This window comes from Apus apus, chromosome 1 (genome assembly GCF_020740795.1).
Source record: "Apus apus isolate bApuApu2 chromosome 1, bApuApu2.pri.cur, whole genome shotgun sequence".
In the NCBI taxonomy this organism is placed as follows: Eukaryota; Metazoa; Chordata; class Aves; order Apodiformes; family Apodidae; genus Apus; species Apus apus.
Window position 1 is genome coordinate 123,934,016 of NC_067282.1, and position 18,503 is coordinate 123,952,518.

At 51.6% G+C, this 18,503-nt stretch overlaps 2 protein-coding genes across 2 annotated transcripts; one reads left to right on the forward strand and one right to left on the reverse strand.

Moving 5' to 3' along the window:
- Positions 1-4,347: 4,347 nt before the first annotated feature.
- LPAR5 (lysophosphatidic acid receptor 5) lies at positions 4,348-5,497 on the reverse strand. Its single transcript, XM_051633175.1, has one exon. It carries the CDS (start codon positions 5,495-5,497, stop codon positions 4,385-4,387), a length of 1,113 nt encoding a protein of 370 aa, XP_051489135.1. The 3' UTR covers positions 4,348-4,384.
- A 205-nt stretch (positions 5,498-5,702) lies between these two features.
- LOC127383194 (protein Wnt-4a-like) lies at positions 5,703-18,394 on the forward strand. The gene is made up of 8 exons (XM_051615769.1): positions 5,703-5,814; positions 9,790-9,832; positions 9,988-10,002; positions 10,114-10,117; positions 15,040-15,269; positions 16,295-16,426; positions 16,564-16,706; positions 17,927-18,394. Exons 1-8 carry the CDS (start codon positions 5,791-5,793, stop codon positions 18,392-18,394), a joined length of 1,059 nt encoding a protein of 352 aa, XP_051471729.1. The 5' UTR covers positions 5,703-5,790.
- The last annotated feature ends 109 nt before the right edge of the window (positions 18,395-18,503 follow it).

Here is an 18,503-nt window from a genome sequence, read left to right on the forward strand (position 1 = left end):
CAACTCCCAGCGACTGCGGGGAATTGGAGCCTGGGTGGGGGGGATAACCTCCCAGGTTCAAAGCAGGCACAGCCTAAGTTGCTCAGGGCATTTGGAATTTAAACAAAATGCATCTTGCATGGGAGGGGTGATACAGCAAGTGCTGGGAGACATACAGCCAGGACCTGGTGGAAGGGACACAGGCAGTAACAAAACCATTTGAATATGATGTCTGACTTGTTCTGGGACTTCTGAAAGATCTTTTCAAGCTGACTTAAAGAATCCAGAGAGCCAGTAGATTTCTAGAAAATGTAAAATACACTTAAGAGCGTGATTCATAATCATAACAATATGTTTTAATATAGTCCAAATAAGGAACGGTTTCCAGAAGTAGACTAGTGTCTGTTCTGGAAATCAGAAGACTAGAAATCCTGATGTATTTATGCATTTTTTGCAGATACTCTGTCTGCTCCATCTACAGCAAGCATTCTGTGCTCCCTTGTCATCTCTCTGACCTTTCACTGGTTTGTTCTGACTCGATAAGAACACATTTACTTAATGTTCACATCTGCAAATGACATCAAGTGCAGGGAAGCAAGGAATGGCATCTTTTACCCCTGCCATAGTTAACAAGAATACTAATCAAGAATTGCTGCAGTAGGATGTTGAGAGTCAATTATACAGGCTGAAGAGGCTTTGCTGAGCTTATTATTCCCATTTAACTTTGCTTTCCTGAATACCATGGCTTCATGTCATTTGTTCCTGTTGTTTCAAACACATGCTTTAAAGAGGTTCATTTTGTAGCAGTTCCTATTGTTGGACACCATCACACCCCAGGACTTTCTGATTTGTTTGTTTGGCTTTTTTTTTTGTAGATACTCGTTAAACAGAAGCTATAAAGCAAGGTAGGGTGAGTGACTCATTTCACTGAGACAGTATATGCATGTTCTCCTCTTTATCACCGCATGGTGGAATAAAAAAATCAGTCTAACAAAGGCAAAAACGCAGAAGCAGAAGACCTAGCTAGCACTAATTCTCTCTGGCAGACATGAAAAATATCCAAAATCCCCTCCAGAATCCTAAGTGATTACATTTGACTAGAATTCCCCCCCAAAATGAAACAAAACCAATGCAAGCTGAAAAAGATAGAAAACTCAAAGCACAAAATGCACATTCCACACTGGGCAAACCATTGCCTATATATAAAGAATGAAGGAAAGCCTCCAGCAACTCCCAGTCAGGAACCTCTCTCCTGTGTGTAGCATGACCAGCAGCCCCCTTTATTGTTAAACTGGTTGATGAGCTTCATTAGGGGATCATCTTTTCAGTTATTTTTAATTTTGTCAAAATATTTGAGCTAAAATTTCCTCTGCTGGGGGTGGAATATTTATAAAATGTTCCAGGTAAAAATAGTTCCACTATTTTCAGGAGTGAAATGATAAGAAAATATTATGTTTTTCCAGGTTCTTTTTGAAGAGTTATGTGTTATGTTTTTTTTGGGGGGATACTGTAAGTTTGGCAGAGGTGCAGCCTCTTCCAAAGGAGTGGTGTCTGCCACCTGACATTTCATTCATACTTGGCAAGTTTGCCAAGAGAAGATGGAGCCAAACTCTGCTTGCAGTGGCCCTGAGAAAGCACAAGAGGCAACAACCACCGCTTGCAACAAGGGAGATGCCTGGTGAGTGTTAGGAAAAGCCTCTCCCGAGGGCATGTCTCAGCAGTGGTGTGGGTGCCCCGAGAGGCTGAGAAATCTCTGTCCTTGGAAGTACTCAGAATACACCTGGACAAGGCCTGGAGCAACATGAGCTAGCTAAGGGTCTCAAGTACATCCTCCTTGCTCCTTGGGCTTTGGCTGTGTGAGCCAGGTCAGAGAGAGTGCAGATGAGGACTGCCCCTTCCCTCTGGTGACTTCAGGGAAAGTTCCCAGAAAGCTCTGCTGGAGCCTCAGCCAGTGCTGACCCCTTGCCCCATGAGCTGCTTTTAAGGTGATGCTCTTGCCCTTGGCTCCTGCCTGAGCAGTCTTGCCCGTGCCTGACCATAGACTGTGCTTATTTAGACCCATGGATTGACTTCCTGGCTTGACCCAAGACCTACCTTGTCAGTCACTGGACCCTGGCTCACCCTGCTTACTGCCTCCAGACCTGATCCTCTTGCTGACTTGACTTCCTAGTTGGACTTTGGACCTGCCTCGTCACTGCAGACTTGTCTGACTATCTGGATTCTCAGTTGAACCCAGTTATCATCAACTTACCTGCCTTACTCACCTTGCCCAGGTCCCTCCCCTTGTTGGGAAAGCCCCTCCTTCTGCCTGCCTTGCTACCAGCCTGGCTCTCAGCTGCCCTTCCTTTGGCAGCAGCCAGCCCGCACTCTCCCCAGCAACCTGCTGTGAGCAGGAGTTTGGGTAGAGACTTCTAGAGGTCCCTTCCCACCCAAATCTCTCTGTGGATTTGTGACAGTGGTCTAGCCAAGTTAAAAGGACAAGAAAAATCAACTTTTCTGGGCAGGGAAGAAAATGCATCAGTGAGGAGTTGTGTTGATGCTTAGGTGCATGGTGTATTAGAGCTGGGGAGGGGAGAAAGGACCAGAGACACAGGCACGAGAGAAGAGGAAGGTGGAAGAAGATATGGAAGTGGACAGCAGTGCAGTTGCTGCAATATCACTCCACTACCTTGTAACTCTCAGAAGAAAAGGGTAATGTTAGGCCCTAGCAGAAGGTGTGCACACAACTCGGGATTCCTTTCCAGTTGCACCAGGTCACAAATGATTCACATTCACATGGCACTCCTGAATTTTCCAAACAGAAATACCTCCTGCCCTGCAAGCCCTCCTCCACCTCTCTCACTGCATCCCTCAGACACCATGAGATGTCAGCCATCTGCAGCCAGGTCTCAAGGCTGGTCTGCAGGTGATGCACGGGCTGAGAAAGGGGACAGAGCTGGCCTAGCCAGGGCATGTGTGTCCCAAGACAGTCTGTGACACAAGGGTCTCTCTGTGGAGAGCTTGGTATCTTCTGCATATCTTCTACAAGACCTGCTTCTACAGTCAACTGTAGTAAAAGAGAAGGTTGATGTGTTTCCTAAAATGTATTGTAACACAAAGACATGATGTCTTGCAGCATGTTTATTCCCAGGGCAGTCATGAGGTAGGGACTTGAAATAAGACTCATTACAAATTTAGAAGTCTAAGAACCAGTACTTTACTCTGGACAGCATTTTTTTTGTCATTTGCCCTTATAATTCCTTTAGCATTTTTTAAAAAAACATGTAAATATACTGTAATGGACCCACTCTGGGGTAGCCTGAGTCCTGCTGGAAGCCACAGAGGCTGTTTTGCAGTGCAAGAAGAAAGGCAGCCCTTGGTTACCAGCAGGAGTGAATAACAGGGGTTTCTGGCACTGCCTGCCTACTTCTGAGTCTCTCACTTCTGGGGAGATTTATAGGGCTTTTCAGTGCAGGCTGAAGCAGCAAGTACAAACAGTGCAAGCAAACACGTTTCACTGCAGCTTCGTTCTGTGACATCATTTCTTGTTAACAGTGAAAATAATTCAGACCTGAAATCAATCACCATAGGGCCGAGTGACAAGAAAGTGCAAAGCACCAACATTGATGTCAGCTTCAGAAACCACAACAAGATTGGTGTCCTCTTTTTTTTTTCCTGGGGCCATGAGGAATGCTGGGTGTATTTTAAAATATGCTGGTGTTTCCCAACCCATGCTGCTTTAGGTGAGTGTGTTGCCATTGTGCTGCATGTGTGTGAGTACAGCTGCACAGGCACATTTGACATCCCTCCTCAGGATTGTTTTGCTAAGCTCTGTAACTCACTGTACAATCAGGAACCTATTTTCTGCAAGAATGCTAAACACCCAGCTGTTCTCCTTGGTTCCAACAAGGGTAGCTAAATGTTTAAACTCTTTTGGAAAACTAAGACACTTCTTTAGGTGTCCCAAGCTGGACTGAAGTCTCAAATTGAAGCATCTAGTTAGAAAAAACAACCCAAATCCCTCAGTCCTTAACAGTAAATTCACTCTGTCAGCAGTGAGTACCACCTTTGTTCTCTGAGCAACCCCAGAACAGCTTCAAGTTATGGTGCAGCCCAGAGCTGCTCAGGCAGGATGGACTTGCTACAGGAATTTCTGCTGGCCAGACCTAGACACAGCAGGTTTGCTGCAAGTCCTTGTTCCCCACTATGTTTCCTGTACCAAAAGAGTCAGGTGGGACCATGTCACCAGGACATCTCTGTTTGTTCAAAACACCCTTTCATCCTTCAGCTTGGTATCATCACATTCACCCACACCCAGTCTGCCCTGTTCCCTCAAACAGTTTGCTAAGGTAGCCTGAGCTGTTTTCCCACAGTCTTCCTGTAATTCCTGACTGGGTGATGCTGCCGTGGTGTGACCTTTCTGTGGTTATATTTCTGAGTCCTCAATAGGGCCATTCAAAAATACTGCAGTAGGAAGTGATGGCAAAGATTCGTCGGGACGGATAAAGTTTTTGGCTGGGAACTGTTTTAGTTTTGAGACAGCATGGGCTTGGATTGACTTGTTCTCCACAACCTGATTCCTAAGGGTCCCTGTATCCGAGTCCCAGGCTTGTCCCCGCCGCAGTTTCTTGAAGGTGTTACGGAACCCCTCGGTACTGAAGTAGTAGATCAAAGGGTCCAGGGTGCAGTTCATGCTGGCCAACAGCATCGTCGTAATTAACACCTGGCGTACGGAGTTCTTTGTTTCCGGCTCAACCTTCAGCACCCGGGCCTTTATCATCCCATAAACTGCCAGGGTGGTGTTGTAGGGCACAAAGCAGATGATGAAGATGACCAGGTTGACCAAGAGGAGACGGACAGTCTTCTGCTGCCGCAGGGTCTTTGTCTGGCTGCCCTGGCAGAGCTCCTGAAAGATCCGGATCGAGCAGTATGTCACACAGCTGAGAGGCAGGAGAAAGCCCAAGATTTCAGCCAGGATAACTAGGGGGAAGAGGTTATTCTGCCATATGTTGTCACTAAAGCTTTCAAAGCAGAGAGAAATGGTCTGGTTCTGGACCTCACAGAGGTTTTGCTTGTGGACGATGGCTGTGGGGATGGAGCCCAGGAAGATCACCACCCAGACAATCAGGCAAAGGAGCTTGGCCACCTTGGGGCGCCGCAGATGCCGCCAGCGGAGCGGGTGGACGATGGCAACGTAGCGATCCAGGTTGATGCACAGGAGGAAGAGGCAGCTACCGTACATGTTGATCTGGAAGACAGAGCCGGAGACCTGGCACAGGGTATTACCAAAGGGCCAGTGGTGGTTGGAGTAGTAGTAGAGTCGCAGTGGCAGAGGGAGGGTGAAGGTGAGGTCGCTGACGGCCAGGTTGAACATGTAGATCATCACCACAGACTTCAGGCGCAGGTAGCGGATGAAGATCCACAGGGCCATCACGTTCAGCATCAGACCCGTAATGAATATCAGGATGTAGCCAGGCAGGAGGAGGTGGTGGTTGAAGCTGTAATCCTTGCATGTCTGAGACACATTGGAAGCTGACATGCCCAGTGGGGGTCAGGGGAGGGTCTCACTGAGATGGTCAAGCCTGCTGAGGGGCTGAGGCAGCACAAGGAAAAGCACTGAGACAAGTCATTCCCCTCTCAGAAGGCATGGGCAGGTCATTCCCCTCAGCTGCAGCTGGCAGGTAGACATCTCTCTCGCGACTGGTGCTGCTTGGATTGCTGTTCAGTGATCATCTGGCAGGGATGGTAACATAGCTTCTGCCTCTAGTTCAGCAGTTCTTTCCCATGATTATGAGGATGCTGATGTGATGGAAGGTCATTGCCAGTTGTTAAATGTCAGCACAATTCCTGGTTAGAGTGGAAGATCAAGACAGGAGACTTTAAGTTAGAGGAGGAATCTCTTGAAAGTTCAAAATCCCACCATGATGGGTTCTGCTGCAAGAACTTGCAAAAAACCCAGAAGGCTAAGAAAAATGGTCAGTAGAAAAGTGAGTAATTACATGGCATAAGAAGCCAGAACACAGAGAAGATAATTGTTGTATGGAATAATTTGTCACAGCCCCCAAAAATGCAGGTTGCTTTGGTCACTCCTGGCAGCACGTGCATACAAGAAAGGGACAGCACAAGCACACACACAGGGAAAGTAGTCAACGTGGCTTCAGGAAAAGAGAGAGTGAGAGACAGAAAAAGAGGAGAGCAAATATTTTGAGGGGAAAATGCTGACTGGCAGGAACTTAAAATAAAAACTGTGTAATATTGTTTTATGTAAGAGAAGCAGGACTTTGGACATCCCTTGCAGATAAAAAGAATTATACCACAGGTAGACTTGGCTCCACCCTGGGACACAAATCTGAGTGCCAGCCAGCTGGAGTTAGGTTGCGTACACTCATACAGGTCCCTTGGTGTTCCCTCTTGCATGGAACCAGTGGTGCCCATTTGGATTGCATGTCCTCAGATCATTTTCCTGCTGACACCACCACTACATGGAGCAGCCCTTGTCCCACAGACACAAAGCAGCACAGCCGGGTAAAGGGGGACACAGTAAAGAAGGAAGGACTGTGGGATTCATGTGGACAAACATACATGTGACTCCAAAGAGGTGTGAGGCTGGTAGCCCCTCTAGATACTAATGGTAGGACTGTCCCGCCAAGCATTGATCAACTGGAGTGAGTCCAGAGGAAGGCCACCAAAATGGTGTTGGCCCTGGAACACTTGCCCCCAGAGGAGATGCTGAGGAAACTGGTCTTGTTCAGATGGAGAAGAGAAGGCTCCAGGGGCTATAACAGCAGCCTCCCTGTATTTGGTTTACACGGCAACGTTTGGATAGCAGGGGTGGGTTCTGTGAGAAGATGCTAGAAGATTCCCCTGTGTCTGATAGAGCCAGTTCTGGCTGACTCCAAGATGGACCCACCACTGGCCAAGGCTGAGTCCGTCAGCAATCGTGGTAGTACCTCTGTGACAACATATTTAAGAAGAGGGGAAAATAACCTGCTGAGCAGCAGCTGGAAGAGAGGAGTGAGAATATGTGAGAGCAACAACCCTGCAGACACCAAAGTCAGTGAAGGAGGAGGGAGGAGGTGCTCCAGGTGCTGGAGCAGACATTCCCTTGCAGCCTGTGGTGAAGGCTGTGGTGTGACAGGCTGTCTCCCTGCAGCCTGTGGGGGTCCACAGTGGAGCAGATATCCACCTGCAGCCTGTGGAGTACCCCGAGCCAGAACAGGTGGATCCCCAAAGGAGGCTGTGTCCCTGTGGGAAGCCACACAGGCTCCTGACAGGACCTGTGGCTCTGTGGAAAAAGGAGTCCAGGATGGAGCAGGTTTGCTGGCAGGACTCGTGACCCCGTGTGGGGGATGCTGGAGCAGTCTGTTCCTGAGCCCTGTGGAAGAGACCTGCTCTCTTCATGAACACTGGGGCAGTTCTTGAAGAACTGCAGCCCATGGGAAGCACTCACATTGGAGAAGTTTGTGGAGGACTCTGTCCCATGCAGGGAATCCACGCCGGAGCAGGTGGAGAGTGTGAGGAGTCCTCCCCTTGAGGAGGAAGGGGCAGCAGAGATAACGTGTGATGAACTGACTGCAACCCCCATTCTCTGCCCCCCTGCACTGCTTGGGGGGTAGGAGGCAGAGAAGTGGGGAGTAAAGTTGAGTCCAGAAAGGAAGGAGAGAATATGGGAAGGTGTTTTAAGATTTGGTTTTATTTCTCCTTATCCTACCCTGATTTGATTGGTAATAAATTAAATTAACTTCCTCAAGTCAAGTCATTTTTTGCCTGTAATGGTAATCATGGAGTGATCTCCCTGTTTTTATCTCAACCCTTGAGCCTTTGATTGTATTTTCTCTTCACTGTCCAGCTGAGGAGGGGAATGATAGAGGGGCTTTGGTGGGCACCTGGCCTCCAGCCATGTCAGCCCCCCACACTCCCCGTACCTGCAAGGTGGCTACTGGAAGAAGACAGAGTTAACTGCTCACAGTGAGGCATGACAGGGGGACCAGAGGCCTTGGTCATGAATTGAAGTAATAGATATTCAGACTGGATAAAGGAAAGCATGTCTGCATTGTGAGGACAGTCAGGCATTGCAACAGGTTTCCTAGAGAGGCTGTGGAGTCTCCATTCTTGGAGTTTTCAAGACCAGACTCTGTGAAGTCCAGAGTAACCTCATCTGATCTGATAGCTGACACTCCTTTGAGTAGGAGGATGGGCTGGTTCCCCACAGCTAGACTGCATTAATTAGTCTATGATCTGATAACTCAACATAGAATCATGGTTTGGGTAGGAAGGGACCTTAAAGATCATCTAGTTCCATCCACCCTGCAAGGGCAGGGACACCTCCCACTAGACCAGGTTGCTCAGAGCCCCATCCAACCTGCCCTTGAATACTGCCAGGGAAGTCAGGGACTTCCAGAACTTCCCTAGACAACCTGTTCCAGTGTCTCACCACCCTCACACTAAGGAATTTCCTCCTAATGTCTAACCTAAATCTCCCCTCTTCCAGTTTTAATCCATTCCCCCTTATCCTCTCACTACAAGCCCTTGTGAAAAGCTCCTCCTAAGCTTTTCTGTAGCCCCTTCAGGTACTGGAAGGCTGCTGTGAGGTCTCCCCAGAGCCTTCTCCTCTCCAGGCTGGACAACTCTAACTTTCTCAGCCTGTCTTCATAAGAGAGGTGCTCCAGCCCTCTGATCATCTTCATGGCCCTCCTCTGGACTTGCTCCAGGAGCTCTGTGTCCTTCCTGTGTTCAGGACTCCAGAACTGGACTCAGTACTCCAGGTGGGGTCTCACAAGAATGGAGTAGGGGGGGAAGAATCACCTCCCTTGATCTCTTGGCCATTCTTCTTTTGATGCAGCCCAGGACATGTTTGGCTTTCTGGGCTGCAAGTGCGCATGGCTGGCTCATGTTGGGCTTCTCATCACCCAACATCCCCAAGTCCATCTCCTCAGGGCTGTTCCAAATCCACCCTCTGCCCAACCTGTGTTTGTGCTTGGGACTGACTCCAGTGCAGGATCTTCCTTACTGAACTTCACGAGGTTGGCGTGGGCCCCCCAACCTGCTCTCAATGCTGTCACAGCGGAGTAGGGGTTGGTAAGCACGACACGGTTCCCCACAGCTGTTTGCAGGGACCTGAGGGAGAACCCACAGAGTGTGATTTACCTCAAAAGTAAAGTAGGCTTTTCTGTCTAGAGCAAGGTTGGTAGGACTGTCAGAAGAAGCTACTTAGCAACTTGACAGGCATGCCAAGGATGTCAGACCTTCTGGATGGCATCGTGGCAGTGCGCAGGGGGGGAGCCATTTAGGAGAGAAAATGTGTGTGCTGACTTCATAGGTAGGAAAGGATTCATTCTGGCAACAATGAAAGTGGAAGCCTGATATGAGAGAGCAGACAGCTGTCAGTTTGCCCATCCTTTTGTGTTGTTCGGTGGATCCACCACCATGACAGGTTTCTTCTTCAGTGGTTTGTCAAGCTACATCTGAGTGGCTTTCACCCTTCTTTGATGGTTGAAAACTTCATGTGAAGACTTTTGTAAGTTTAAAGCATAAAACAATCCAGCAAGACAAGGCAAATGTGCAAGAATGTTGCTGTTTTCGAGTAACATAAGCAGATATTTCAAAATATCTCCAGGAGGTTGTGCCAGCTTTTAATAAAGGCAAAACCTTGCCATGACTGCTGACTGAACAGACTGGTGAGCCCTGTGCTGGGGAGCTCAGACCCACACAGACTGGTGATGATGTGGCTGCACTCAGCTGAGGAGGCATTTGCAAGAGGTCACGGTCAGTTCAGATGGGTTTCTCTCAGCACTATGCTAGGTGGGATTTCAGCTGTTATTTTAAGGCCAGTCACTCACTCTTAAATCTCTGCAGCTCTTCGCAGCCAGCTCTTGTATTTTCTAACTTGAATGATTTTATGTCTCCCACGGATTTGTTATTTTGTAATCCCTCATGCATAAATCAAACAGTCCAAGCCCCAGCATTGGTATCTTAAAACTCCATTGAGAAAACCAACCATCTGCCCTCATTCTCTGTCCTATCTTTTAGGCACTTTTTATCCAGGTAGGAACCTTTTCTCTGAATCTCTTTAAGCATGATTGGTGAGAGCCCTTTTTAAAGGCTTTTGGAAATCCGCACAGGTCACTGTTCATGTGTTTGTTGACTCCTCCAAAGGACTGTGAGACACATCATCCCTTTAAAAAAGCCAAGATGACTCTTCCCTGGTAATTAGATGTGACTGCATGCTAATTGATTATTTCCTTTATTATAGCTTCTACAAAATTGTTCAGCACAGGCACCGAGCCCTCTGCTCTGAAATTCCCCCCAAAAAACTTGCCTTAAATTGTGTCTGCTAATGAGCCTGGAAGAGCAAATGTTTTTACACCACAGTTAAGTCAACCACCTTGAGTTGTTTTCAGACCTCTGGGGTAAGAGCCACGTGATTTCAGGCACTGCTTAGCTCGTCTTGCTGCTCCATATCTGCTCCCAGCAGCATTTTGATCAGAGAAAGTCCTTTGAACCACTTCCCCATAAAGAGAGTTTCTGCTGGGGAAATCTCCCAGGCTTTCCTGCCATGGACACCAGTGCAAGAAATCTCTCTAGTTTTTTGCCCACCATCACCTTTTTTTTTTTTCTGACTGGTTTTCCCTCACCTACTAGCCCTTCAGCCCTCGAGACAGCAAGCAGCAGAGTTCTAAACTGGTAGCAAAGACCAGCTAAGCTGAAAGTCCCAGATTTGATGTAAGAGTGGGATGATCTCAGAGACCTGAAATGAGTAGGTGCATGGTCTTTGCAAAGATGTAGCTGTGGGAAAGGAGCATGTCTCTGCAGAGCTCTGGAGGTACTGTTTTGACTACCCTCACTGAAGAGGAAGCTACGGGTGAAGCAGGCTGGTAGCAGGGAGCTAGAAGAACTGAAAGTGATTGGATTATCCTTGTTGGCTAATGTCTAAGAGCCAAAGGCCATGTTGTTCGTGGCTGCCTCTAAAAGGCCCTCAAGGACTCACTGCTCTACACGAAAGTTGCAGAGTAGTCTCAAGTCATCAGCTGTGTAAGGAGTCTAGTACCACAACTGAATAACCCTCCTCCTCATGCTGAGATGCTGCCTTGAAATCCTACAGGAACTTTCTGTTTGGTGACAGACTTTCTGTGTCCTGGGAGGTGAGGGAAGCATCTTTTTACCTCTCAGTGAAAACCAAGGTGAGTGCCTGGAGGCTATCTGCCCACACCATGGGCAGCAGGGACAGCAAACAACAATTCAGACTACAGATGCTACCTAGGCAGAGACTTATTTGTTTTCAGGTGGAAAATGAAAAACGTGGATGCTTTTTACCTGCTGTAGGTGATCTTTAAGCCCCACTTTTCCCCTTTTTTATAATCTAGAAATTAGATTATTTTGATTAGGATAACAGTGAAGACTTTCAAGACTTATGATGGCTTGTTCTTAATATGACATGCCTGACATCAAACCTGAGACCTTCGCATTTACCTCACGAGTTCTGATCACATTACTCCTGCCTACTGTCAGCCTCCTTCATCTCCTGAGGGCCCCGTGGAAGAAGACTTCCACTGTGGGCACCTTGGCAAGTCAGCTCTGCAGGCTGCCTGCCCTGTGCTCAGGTCTGGCAGCATGAGTGGTGGCTCACAGGGACTGGTGCCTGGTGCACCCAGACCATCCAGCTCTTCAGATCTCACTTACCTCTCTGCTGATGAAGAGTTCAGGGTGCACACCCCCTTGCTGTGATGCTGCTGTCACTGCAGAGGTCTCAATCCAGGCACCAAAACTGCAAGCAGGCTGAATCAAAAATGAGGCAGGCTCTTGGACTCCTTTGTTCCTCCAAATCACAGCTGTCTGCTACAGTGCTGTGGCTGGGTCTCTGTCTGTCGCGCTGCAGCTCATCTTGTCTCTCTCACTTCCTGATGCACTCCTGGCTAGCCACAGAGCATGAACTTTGTTATCCAAAGCTGATAAGCTAAAACACATCACATGAAAGCAAACGTAATCTTGAAAGAAGAAACACCCAGGTGTTCTTGCCACTCAGGAGACCTGCCCTGGGTCATAGTGCCAAATACTTGCTCCTCTTTGCTCCCATACTCACTCAGCCACCCCCAGGATTGACAGGAAAATGAAAACATCCCTCTCCCCGAGATATTGCCAAACATGAAGTAGAAGTGAAACATGGGAAGTGAGAGCAAAGTGGATTTAATCACTAGCCAGCCCTAGGCTCAGAGTCCTGTCAGTCCCATGGGCTTGGTGGTCTGGGGCCAAGCCCCTGGCTGGAGGTGCAGCTGCACGCTGCTGGCACGTGGCTGGGACCCAAAAAGAACCAAGCGCTGAAGAAGTGGCAGTCAAAGACATGCTGGCCACATCCATCAGTCCCTGTCACTAAAGTCTGCAGGAGGCATGGCACTGAGCAAGTGCAAGGGCTGATTTTGCAGGACATCTGTGACCCAGAACTGCCAAGTGCAGCTGGGACAGGACCTGCCCTTCTGCAGAGCCCACGTGGCCCTCTGTTTCTCGAAGACCCATTTCTGCTTTGCCAGTCCCAGTACACCTGGAAGAAGACATGGGACACGGGGACAGTCCTAATCCTACTATTGTCCTTCCCCAGGAGCAGCTGCCCTGGGAAGAAAGTGTTATTTCTGTGGGCACCCTCTTTCTCTGCAACCCTTGTCTGGCTCCTCCGCCTGCTGGCTGTTGCTGCTGGTGTTTGACTTTCTCACTCCCTGACTCCCTTGTTCTGCCAGCACTGCCTCCTCATTCAGGCAGTGACACACTGAGGGATATATGCTGCTGGTGGTCATAAATCCTGGGAAGGTACAATAGCACCCCAACCACAGCTCTCCCCCTGCTCCTTTTTAGTGCCTCTCTCTTTTATCCAGACCCTCTTTCTCACTTCCCAGTTGCCGGGATCTTTGTTCTCAAAGCTTTTTGTGTCCCTTCAGTTCCCATCAAGGCTCTAGGACTGATAAAGGCATGTAGATACACCGAGGAGAGTGTTCTCCCTTTGCTAAAGGAGTCTCTGACACCCTCAGTGGGAACTTCCCCCTCTCCTGTGGCCCTTCCCACCCCCCCCAAAAAAAAATGTGGCTTCACCATGTGTGTCGGAAGAGGAGGACACAGTGGCACTCAGCCTAGCCCATGGACCCACCCTGCCCCACAGCATCCCTCTCCCAGCCAGGTTCACTCACCTCACTGGGTCTCAGAGCACCAGCCTGCAAACTCCAGCTCCCCCTGGCCTGGGTGGGCTCACACCTTTGCCCCTTGCCCTCTCTTGGAGGCTCAGCTCCTGGGGAAGAGCAGTGCAACCCCCAGCATTTCCTCACCGCCGTCTGAGTCGGCAGCAGGTAAGACCAGATTACTGGGGTGTGTGTGGGAGGCTACACCCTGATGCTGCAGATCCCAACATGCCTGCCGCCCTGGAGTGCTGGCTCCAGAAAGCAGGAGCAAGGACCCAACAGAATGAGGGTTGCAGGGAGCTGGGAAGGCAGCGGGAGAGCTGGAAAGCAAGCTACAGCTGAGGGGCTGCTCAGGTTTGAAAGGATGACTGAAAAAAACCTGTTTTCTCTTTGTACAGGAAAAAGTGGAAGAGTAGCAGCAAAGGGCTCAACTCACACGTGGGGCCACGGTGAAAGAATCATAGCAGGGCCAGAGAAGCCATGTTTCACTTTCTGAGTGACCCAGGCAGGAAAAGCAGAAACCTCCAGGATGCTGAAGTGTTCCAATTTCCAGGGCAGTGGGGACACTGGCATTTCCCAGGCCTGCTGGGGGAATTACAGGCTTTTCTCCCAGGAAGTTTCAGCTCCGTGATACAACTCACATTTTCCTGGACTCCTAGGAGCTCTTAGGAAAGGGCTACCCACTGAGAAATGGGGCAGTCACCTCATTATGCTGGCTTATGAGAAGGACAAGGACTGTGCCTCTTGCTGTGGGGAAGGAAATGAGGGGGGTGAATGGAGAAATGCCAGGGGAATAGTTAAGAGATCCAGGGAGCAGCCGGGCTGTGTCTGTTTGCTGTAGCTATGTGGGCTGCAGGGTAGAAATGAAGAATCTCCAGCCTGGAGGAGGCAGATGAGGGAGGGTCTTCAAGGCCAGTGGCTGGGGATGAGGGGGGCAGCAGGTCTTCCCTGCTCTGCTCCCATGAGCTGCCACTGCAAGGAACCTTTCCAGCTCCCCAGAGGGCTTCTTGGCAAAGCCATGACGAGCTGGTGGGTCTAGCGACTGCTGCTTGGTGCTGTCAGGATTTCCTTGCATGGGAGGGTCTGTCTGTTGCTGACCAGGTCTAGGGCTGCTTCCTGCTGAGGATGAGACTTGACTGCGGAGGAAGACAAGATCATCTGCTGACAGGACAACAGAGACTGGGGTTCCAGTCTGTCCCCAGGCATGTGAGCTCCCTCTGATGGATGCCCACCCCAGAAGCCGTAGTTCAGAGCTCTCCTGCGATACTGCCTGAGCTGGAAGTAGGGAGCAGCACCTGCGTGGACACCCCTCCAAGGCTTCTGCTGGCCACCAGGTCTCCAATGCTGACAGGCACACCAGGACAACTGCCCAGGGCAGGGGCTGGCTGTGCTTTGCAGTGCTGGGCTGGAGCTGCTATGAGAGTGACTGTCTAGCACAGGCAGTGGGAGGTCGCAGGAGGGGATTCAGGCGGCTGCTGCACAGTGGCTGAAGGTGGAGTTCTGCTGAGGACAGGATGGAGGTGCTGTGGCTGTACCTGGCACTGATCCCCATGCAGCACGTCCTTGCCGTGACCTGGCTGTGAGTATGCTTTGCCCTTGTACCACCTGGCTTGGGAAGTCACCTGGGGAGGTGCTGTCTCCCACGTAAACAGGCAGATCCGTGAGAAAAGCATGGAAGAAGGAACCTGGACCACCCAAAGGCAGCACAGTAGAAGAGGCAGCTCTGGGAGCATGGAGGGAGAGGGACAGTAAAGCTGCACAGACCAGGATGAGGAGCAGGAATGCCCCATGTGGCACAGACAAAAGGCAGCACAGCCCCTTCCCTGCCCCGTTTCTGCTCTAAAAGAAGGCTCCGAGGGCTAGTCCCCTGCAGACCCTGGCCCTCGCCTGCCTGCAACTAAATCTCCCTCCTGCCCAACAGGTTCCTGGCAAAGCAGCCTTCTCTCTGGGCAGTCCTCCGGGACCCCAGGGGCTGTGAGGGCCTGAGGGGGCTGGCAGAGGAGCAGGTCCGTGTCTGCCAGCGGCAGGTGGCAGCCATGGGCGCGGTGAAGCGCGGCGCGGAGCTCGCTGTCCAGGAGTGCCAGCACCAGTTCCTCTCTCGCCGCTGGAACTGCTCCCCGCTGCAGGGCCTGAGCAAGGTTGCCATCCAAGGTCAGTCAGGGGGGTGTGGAGCCAGCAGAGTTGGCGTGGGGCCCCTCCAGTGTGCCCCAGGGGTCCCCATGAAACATCAGCCTTTCCCGGGATAGTGTGCAAGTGTCACACTGGGACCAGTCCTGACCATCCTGACCGTTCTGGATCCAGCTCTGCAGACTGGTCCATCTTCTCCCCCAGCCTGCCACGAGCCCAGCCCTTTGGCATAGCAGTTCCAATGAAAGCTTTTACTCTGAGGCTGGATTCCCTTTTTGTTGCAGACCAAGGAAAACGATCTGTCTATGCACCCAAACCAGTACTGAACAGCTCTTTGCATGAGTATGGATGGGAGGAGCACTACAGGGAGTCATGAAAGCTGGGGAGGGGCTTTTCATCAGAGAAGATAGTGATAGGACAAAGGGTAATGGTTTTAAACTGAAGCAGGTTAGATATTAGGAAGAGATTCTTCACTATCAGGGTGGTGAGGAGCTGGAATAGGTTGTCCAGAGAGGTTGTTGATGCCCCATCCCCAGAGGTTTTTAAGGCCAGGTTGGATGAGGTTTTGTGCAGCCTGGTCTAGTGGTGAGTTCCCTGCTTATGGCAGGGGGCTTGGAGCTTGATGATCTTTAGGGTCCTTTCCAACCTTAACCGTTCTATGATTTCATGATTCTATGAACAGGATCTCTCTGGCTTTCAGAGGCAAGATGGCAGGGTCCTCTCTGGCAAACCCCTCTGTGTGGGAGGCTCAGTCTGTGGCTTCCCCACCACGGCTCCCCTTGCACTTCCCTTGGGGGCTGCCGACTCCTTTCCCACAGTGGGCCACCCAGCCCAGTAACTGGGGGTGCCAAAGGTGAGGGTGCTGAGCCGGGAGGACCCCGCAGAGCTACCTCCTTTGCCAGCTCCAGGCCTTGGGACTGCAGCACCGGGTGAACATCCCAACAGCCATTTCCCCAGAGAAATTCTCCCTCTGAGCGCTCCCCCCCCGCAGGCAGTCACGGCCCCCGTCCCCCACACCGCGTCCCACCGGTGCCTCCCTCCCGCTGCAGGCACGCAGGAGGCTGCTTTCATCCACGCCGTGGCTGCTGCTGGAGTGGCCTTTGCTGTCACCCATGCCTGCAGCCGCGGGGAGCTGGAGGAGTGTGGCTGCGACCGCAGGATCCGAGGAGCCAGCCCCGAAGGTGAAGCAGGACGCCACTGGCAGAGAAGATCCGTAGGGAGAGCCTCGCCAGGGGAAGAGACACCTCCCCTCTCCTCCCGTTGGGAGCTGGTCCCAGGGCTTCTCCTTCTTAATCTCAAGGCCTCCTTCCCTCTGCAGGTTTCCAGTGGTCGGGCTGCTCTGATAACCTGTCTCATGGGATCGCCTTCTCTCAAGCCTTCGTAGACAGCCCTGAGAGGAGCCGCGGCATCTTCTCCAGCCGAGTGCTGATGAACCTCCACAACAACGAGGCTGGGAGGAAGGTAAGGGCAGGAACCAGGGCTGGGAAGCAAGCCTGGCTTCTCCCTGGCTAGGCCCCCTTACCTTGAGGAGCAGTTGGGGGCAGCCATGGGTTCCCAGAGTGTGTCTGCGTCCTGCTGCCTGTCCTTAGCCCAGCTCTGTGCCCCTCACACTGAGCTGGCTCCCCGCCTGCACAGAGAGGGGTCCCAGCCTTCCCTGCCACCCCTGTGCAGAGCCTCCTTTTTTATCACAGACCCCCTGCTCTGATTGACCTTCCTTGGCCTTTTCTGCAAAGGAAATTAGTTTCTCCATTTTGCTCTGAAAGGCTTCCCTGCCCCTCCAGCCCCTCCTGAGCAGACACCAACTTCACAGGGGCTGCTACCAGATCCAGTCACTTTAACATCCTCTGGATCTGAGTGGATCTGTTCCCCTCCTCACAGCTCCACGGGTTAGAGCAGGTCCCTGTCTCTTCCCTGCCTTAGGGATTTCTCTTACAGACCCAAGTCAGCCTGTTTCCCACAGAGTGGATCCACCTCTGTTTCATATTGGCCTGCCTTAAAAAGACTTTTTCACTCCTCTCCCTTCCCCTCCCCTTCCCCTTCCTCTTTCCTTCTCCTTCCTCTTCCCCTTCCTTCCCCTTCTCCTTCCCCTTTCCTTCCCTTCCCCTTCCTTTCCCCTTCCTCTTCCTTCCCTTTCCCTTCCCCTTCCTCTTCCCCTATCTTCTCCTTCCTTTCCCTTCCCCTTCTTCTTCCCCTTCCTTTTCCCCTTCCCCTTCCTTTCCCCTTCCCCTTCCAGTTCCCCTTCTTTCCCCTTCCCCTTCCTCTTCCCCTTTCCCTTTGCCTTCCTCTTCCCTTTCCTTTCACCTTCCCCTTCCCCTTCCCCTTCCAGTTCCCCTTCTTTCCCCTTCCTCTTCCCCTTTCTCTTTGCCTTCCTCTTCCCTTTCCTTTCACCTTCCCCTTCCCCTTCCCCTTCCCCTTCCCCTTCCCTTTCCTCCTTCTAGTTCCCCGTCCTTCCCCTTCCCCTTTGCCTTCCCCTTCCCTTTCCTTTCGCCTTCCCCTTCCCCTTCCTTTCCCCTTCCCCTTCCCGTTTCCTTTCCCCTTCCCCCTTCCCCTTCCCCTGATCCTATCATCCAGTCCCGTGGGAGGTGTGTGTGGGAACAGGGGGTGCTGGGGTGCCCAGAGGCACAGGAGGTGCAGGGTCAGGAGTCCCAAGGTCTGGCTGGCAGCTGGCTCCTGCTCCCCAGGCTCTCCTGGCCCACATGAAGGTGGAGTGCAAGTGCCATGGCGTGTCGGGCTCCTGCGAGGTGCGCACGTGCTGGAAGGCCATGCCTCCTTTCCGCAAGGTGGGCAACGTCCTCAAGGAGAAGTTCAAGGGGGCAACGGAGGTTCAGTCCAAGCGGGTTGGCTCCCGCAAGCTCCTGGTGCCCAAGAGCTCTCACTTCAAGCCCTACACAGCTCACGACCTGGTTTACCTGCTGGCCAGCCCAGACTTCTGCCAGCGGGACCCCCGGCGAGGGGTGTTGGGCACCTCTGGGCGGCCGTGCAACTGGACATCCCCGGGCACGGGGGGCTGCGAGCTCCTCTGCTGTGGCCGGGGCTTCCGGACAGCCCAGGCAGAGGTGGTGGAGAGGTGCAGCTGCAAGTTCCGCTGGTGCTGCTCCGTCAAGTGCCAGCAGTGCCGGCACCTGGTGGAGGTGCACAGCTGCCTCTGAGGGGGAGCATGCCCAGGAGAGGACAGCCCAGGGAGAGGGGGCATGGGGAAGCAGGGAGGGGGACACACGGCCTGAGAGGGAGTGGAAGAGAGGTGGGGTATTGCTGCCC

Excerpts from the sequence above, each read along its gene's own strand:
- LPAR5 (XM_051633175.1), bottom strand. The coding sequence starts at position 5,497 with ATGTCAGCTTCCAATGTGTCTCAGACATGCAAGGATTACAGCTTCAAC.
- LOC127383194 (XM_051615769.1), top strand. The coding sequence starts at position 5,791 with ATGTCAGCACAATTCCTGGTTAGA. Across the intron at positions 5,815-9,789 it reads CAGCACAATTCCTGGTTAGA|TCACTCACTCTTAAATCTCT; the intron begins GTGGAAGATCAA and ends TTTTAAGGCCAG. Across the intron at positions 15,270-16,294 it reads GAGCAAGGTTGCCATCCAAG|GCACGCAGGAGGCTGCTTTC; the intron begins GTCAGTCAGGGG and ends CTCCCGCTGCAG.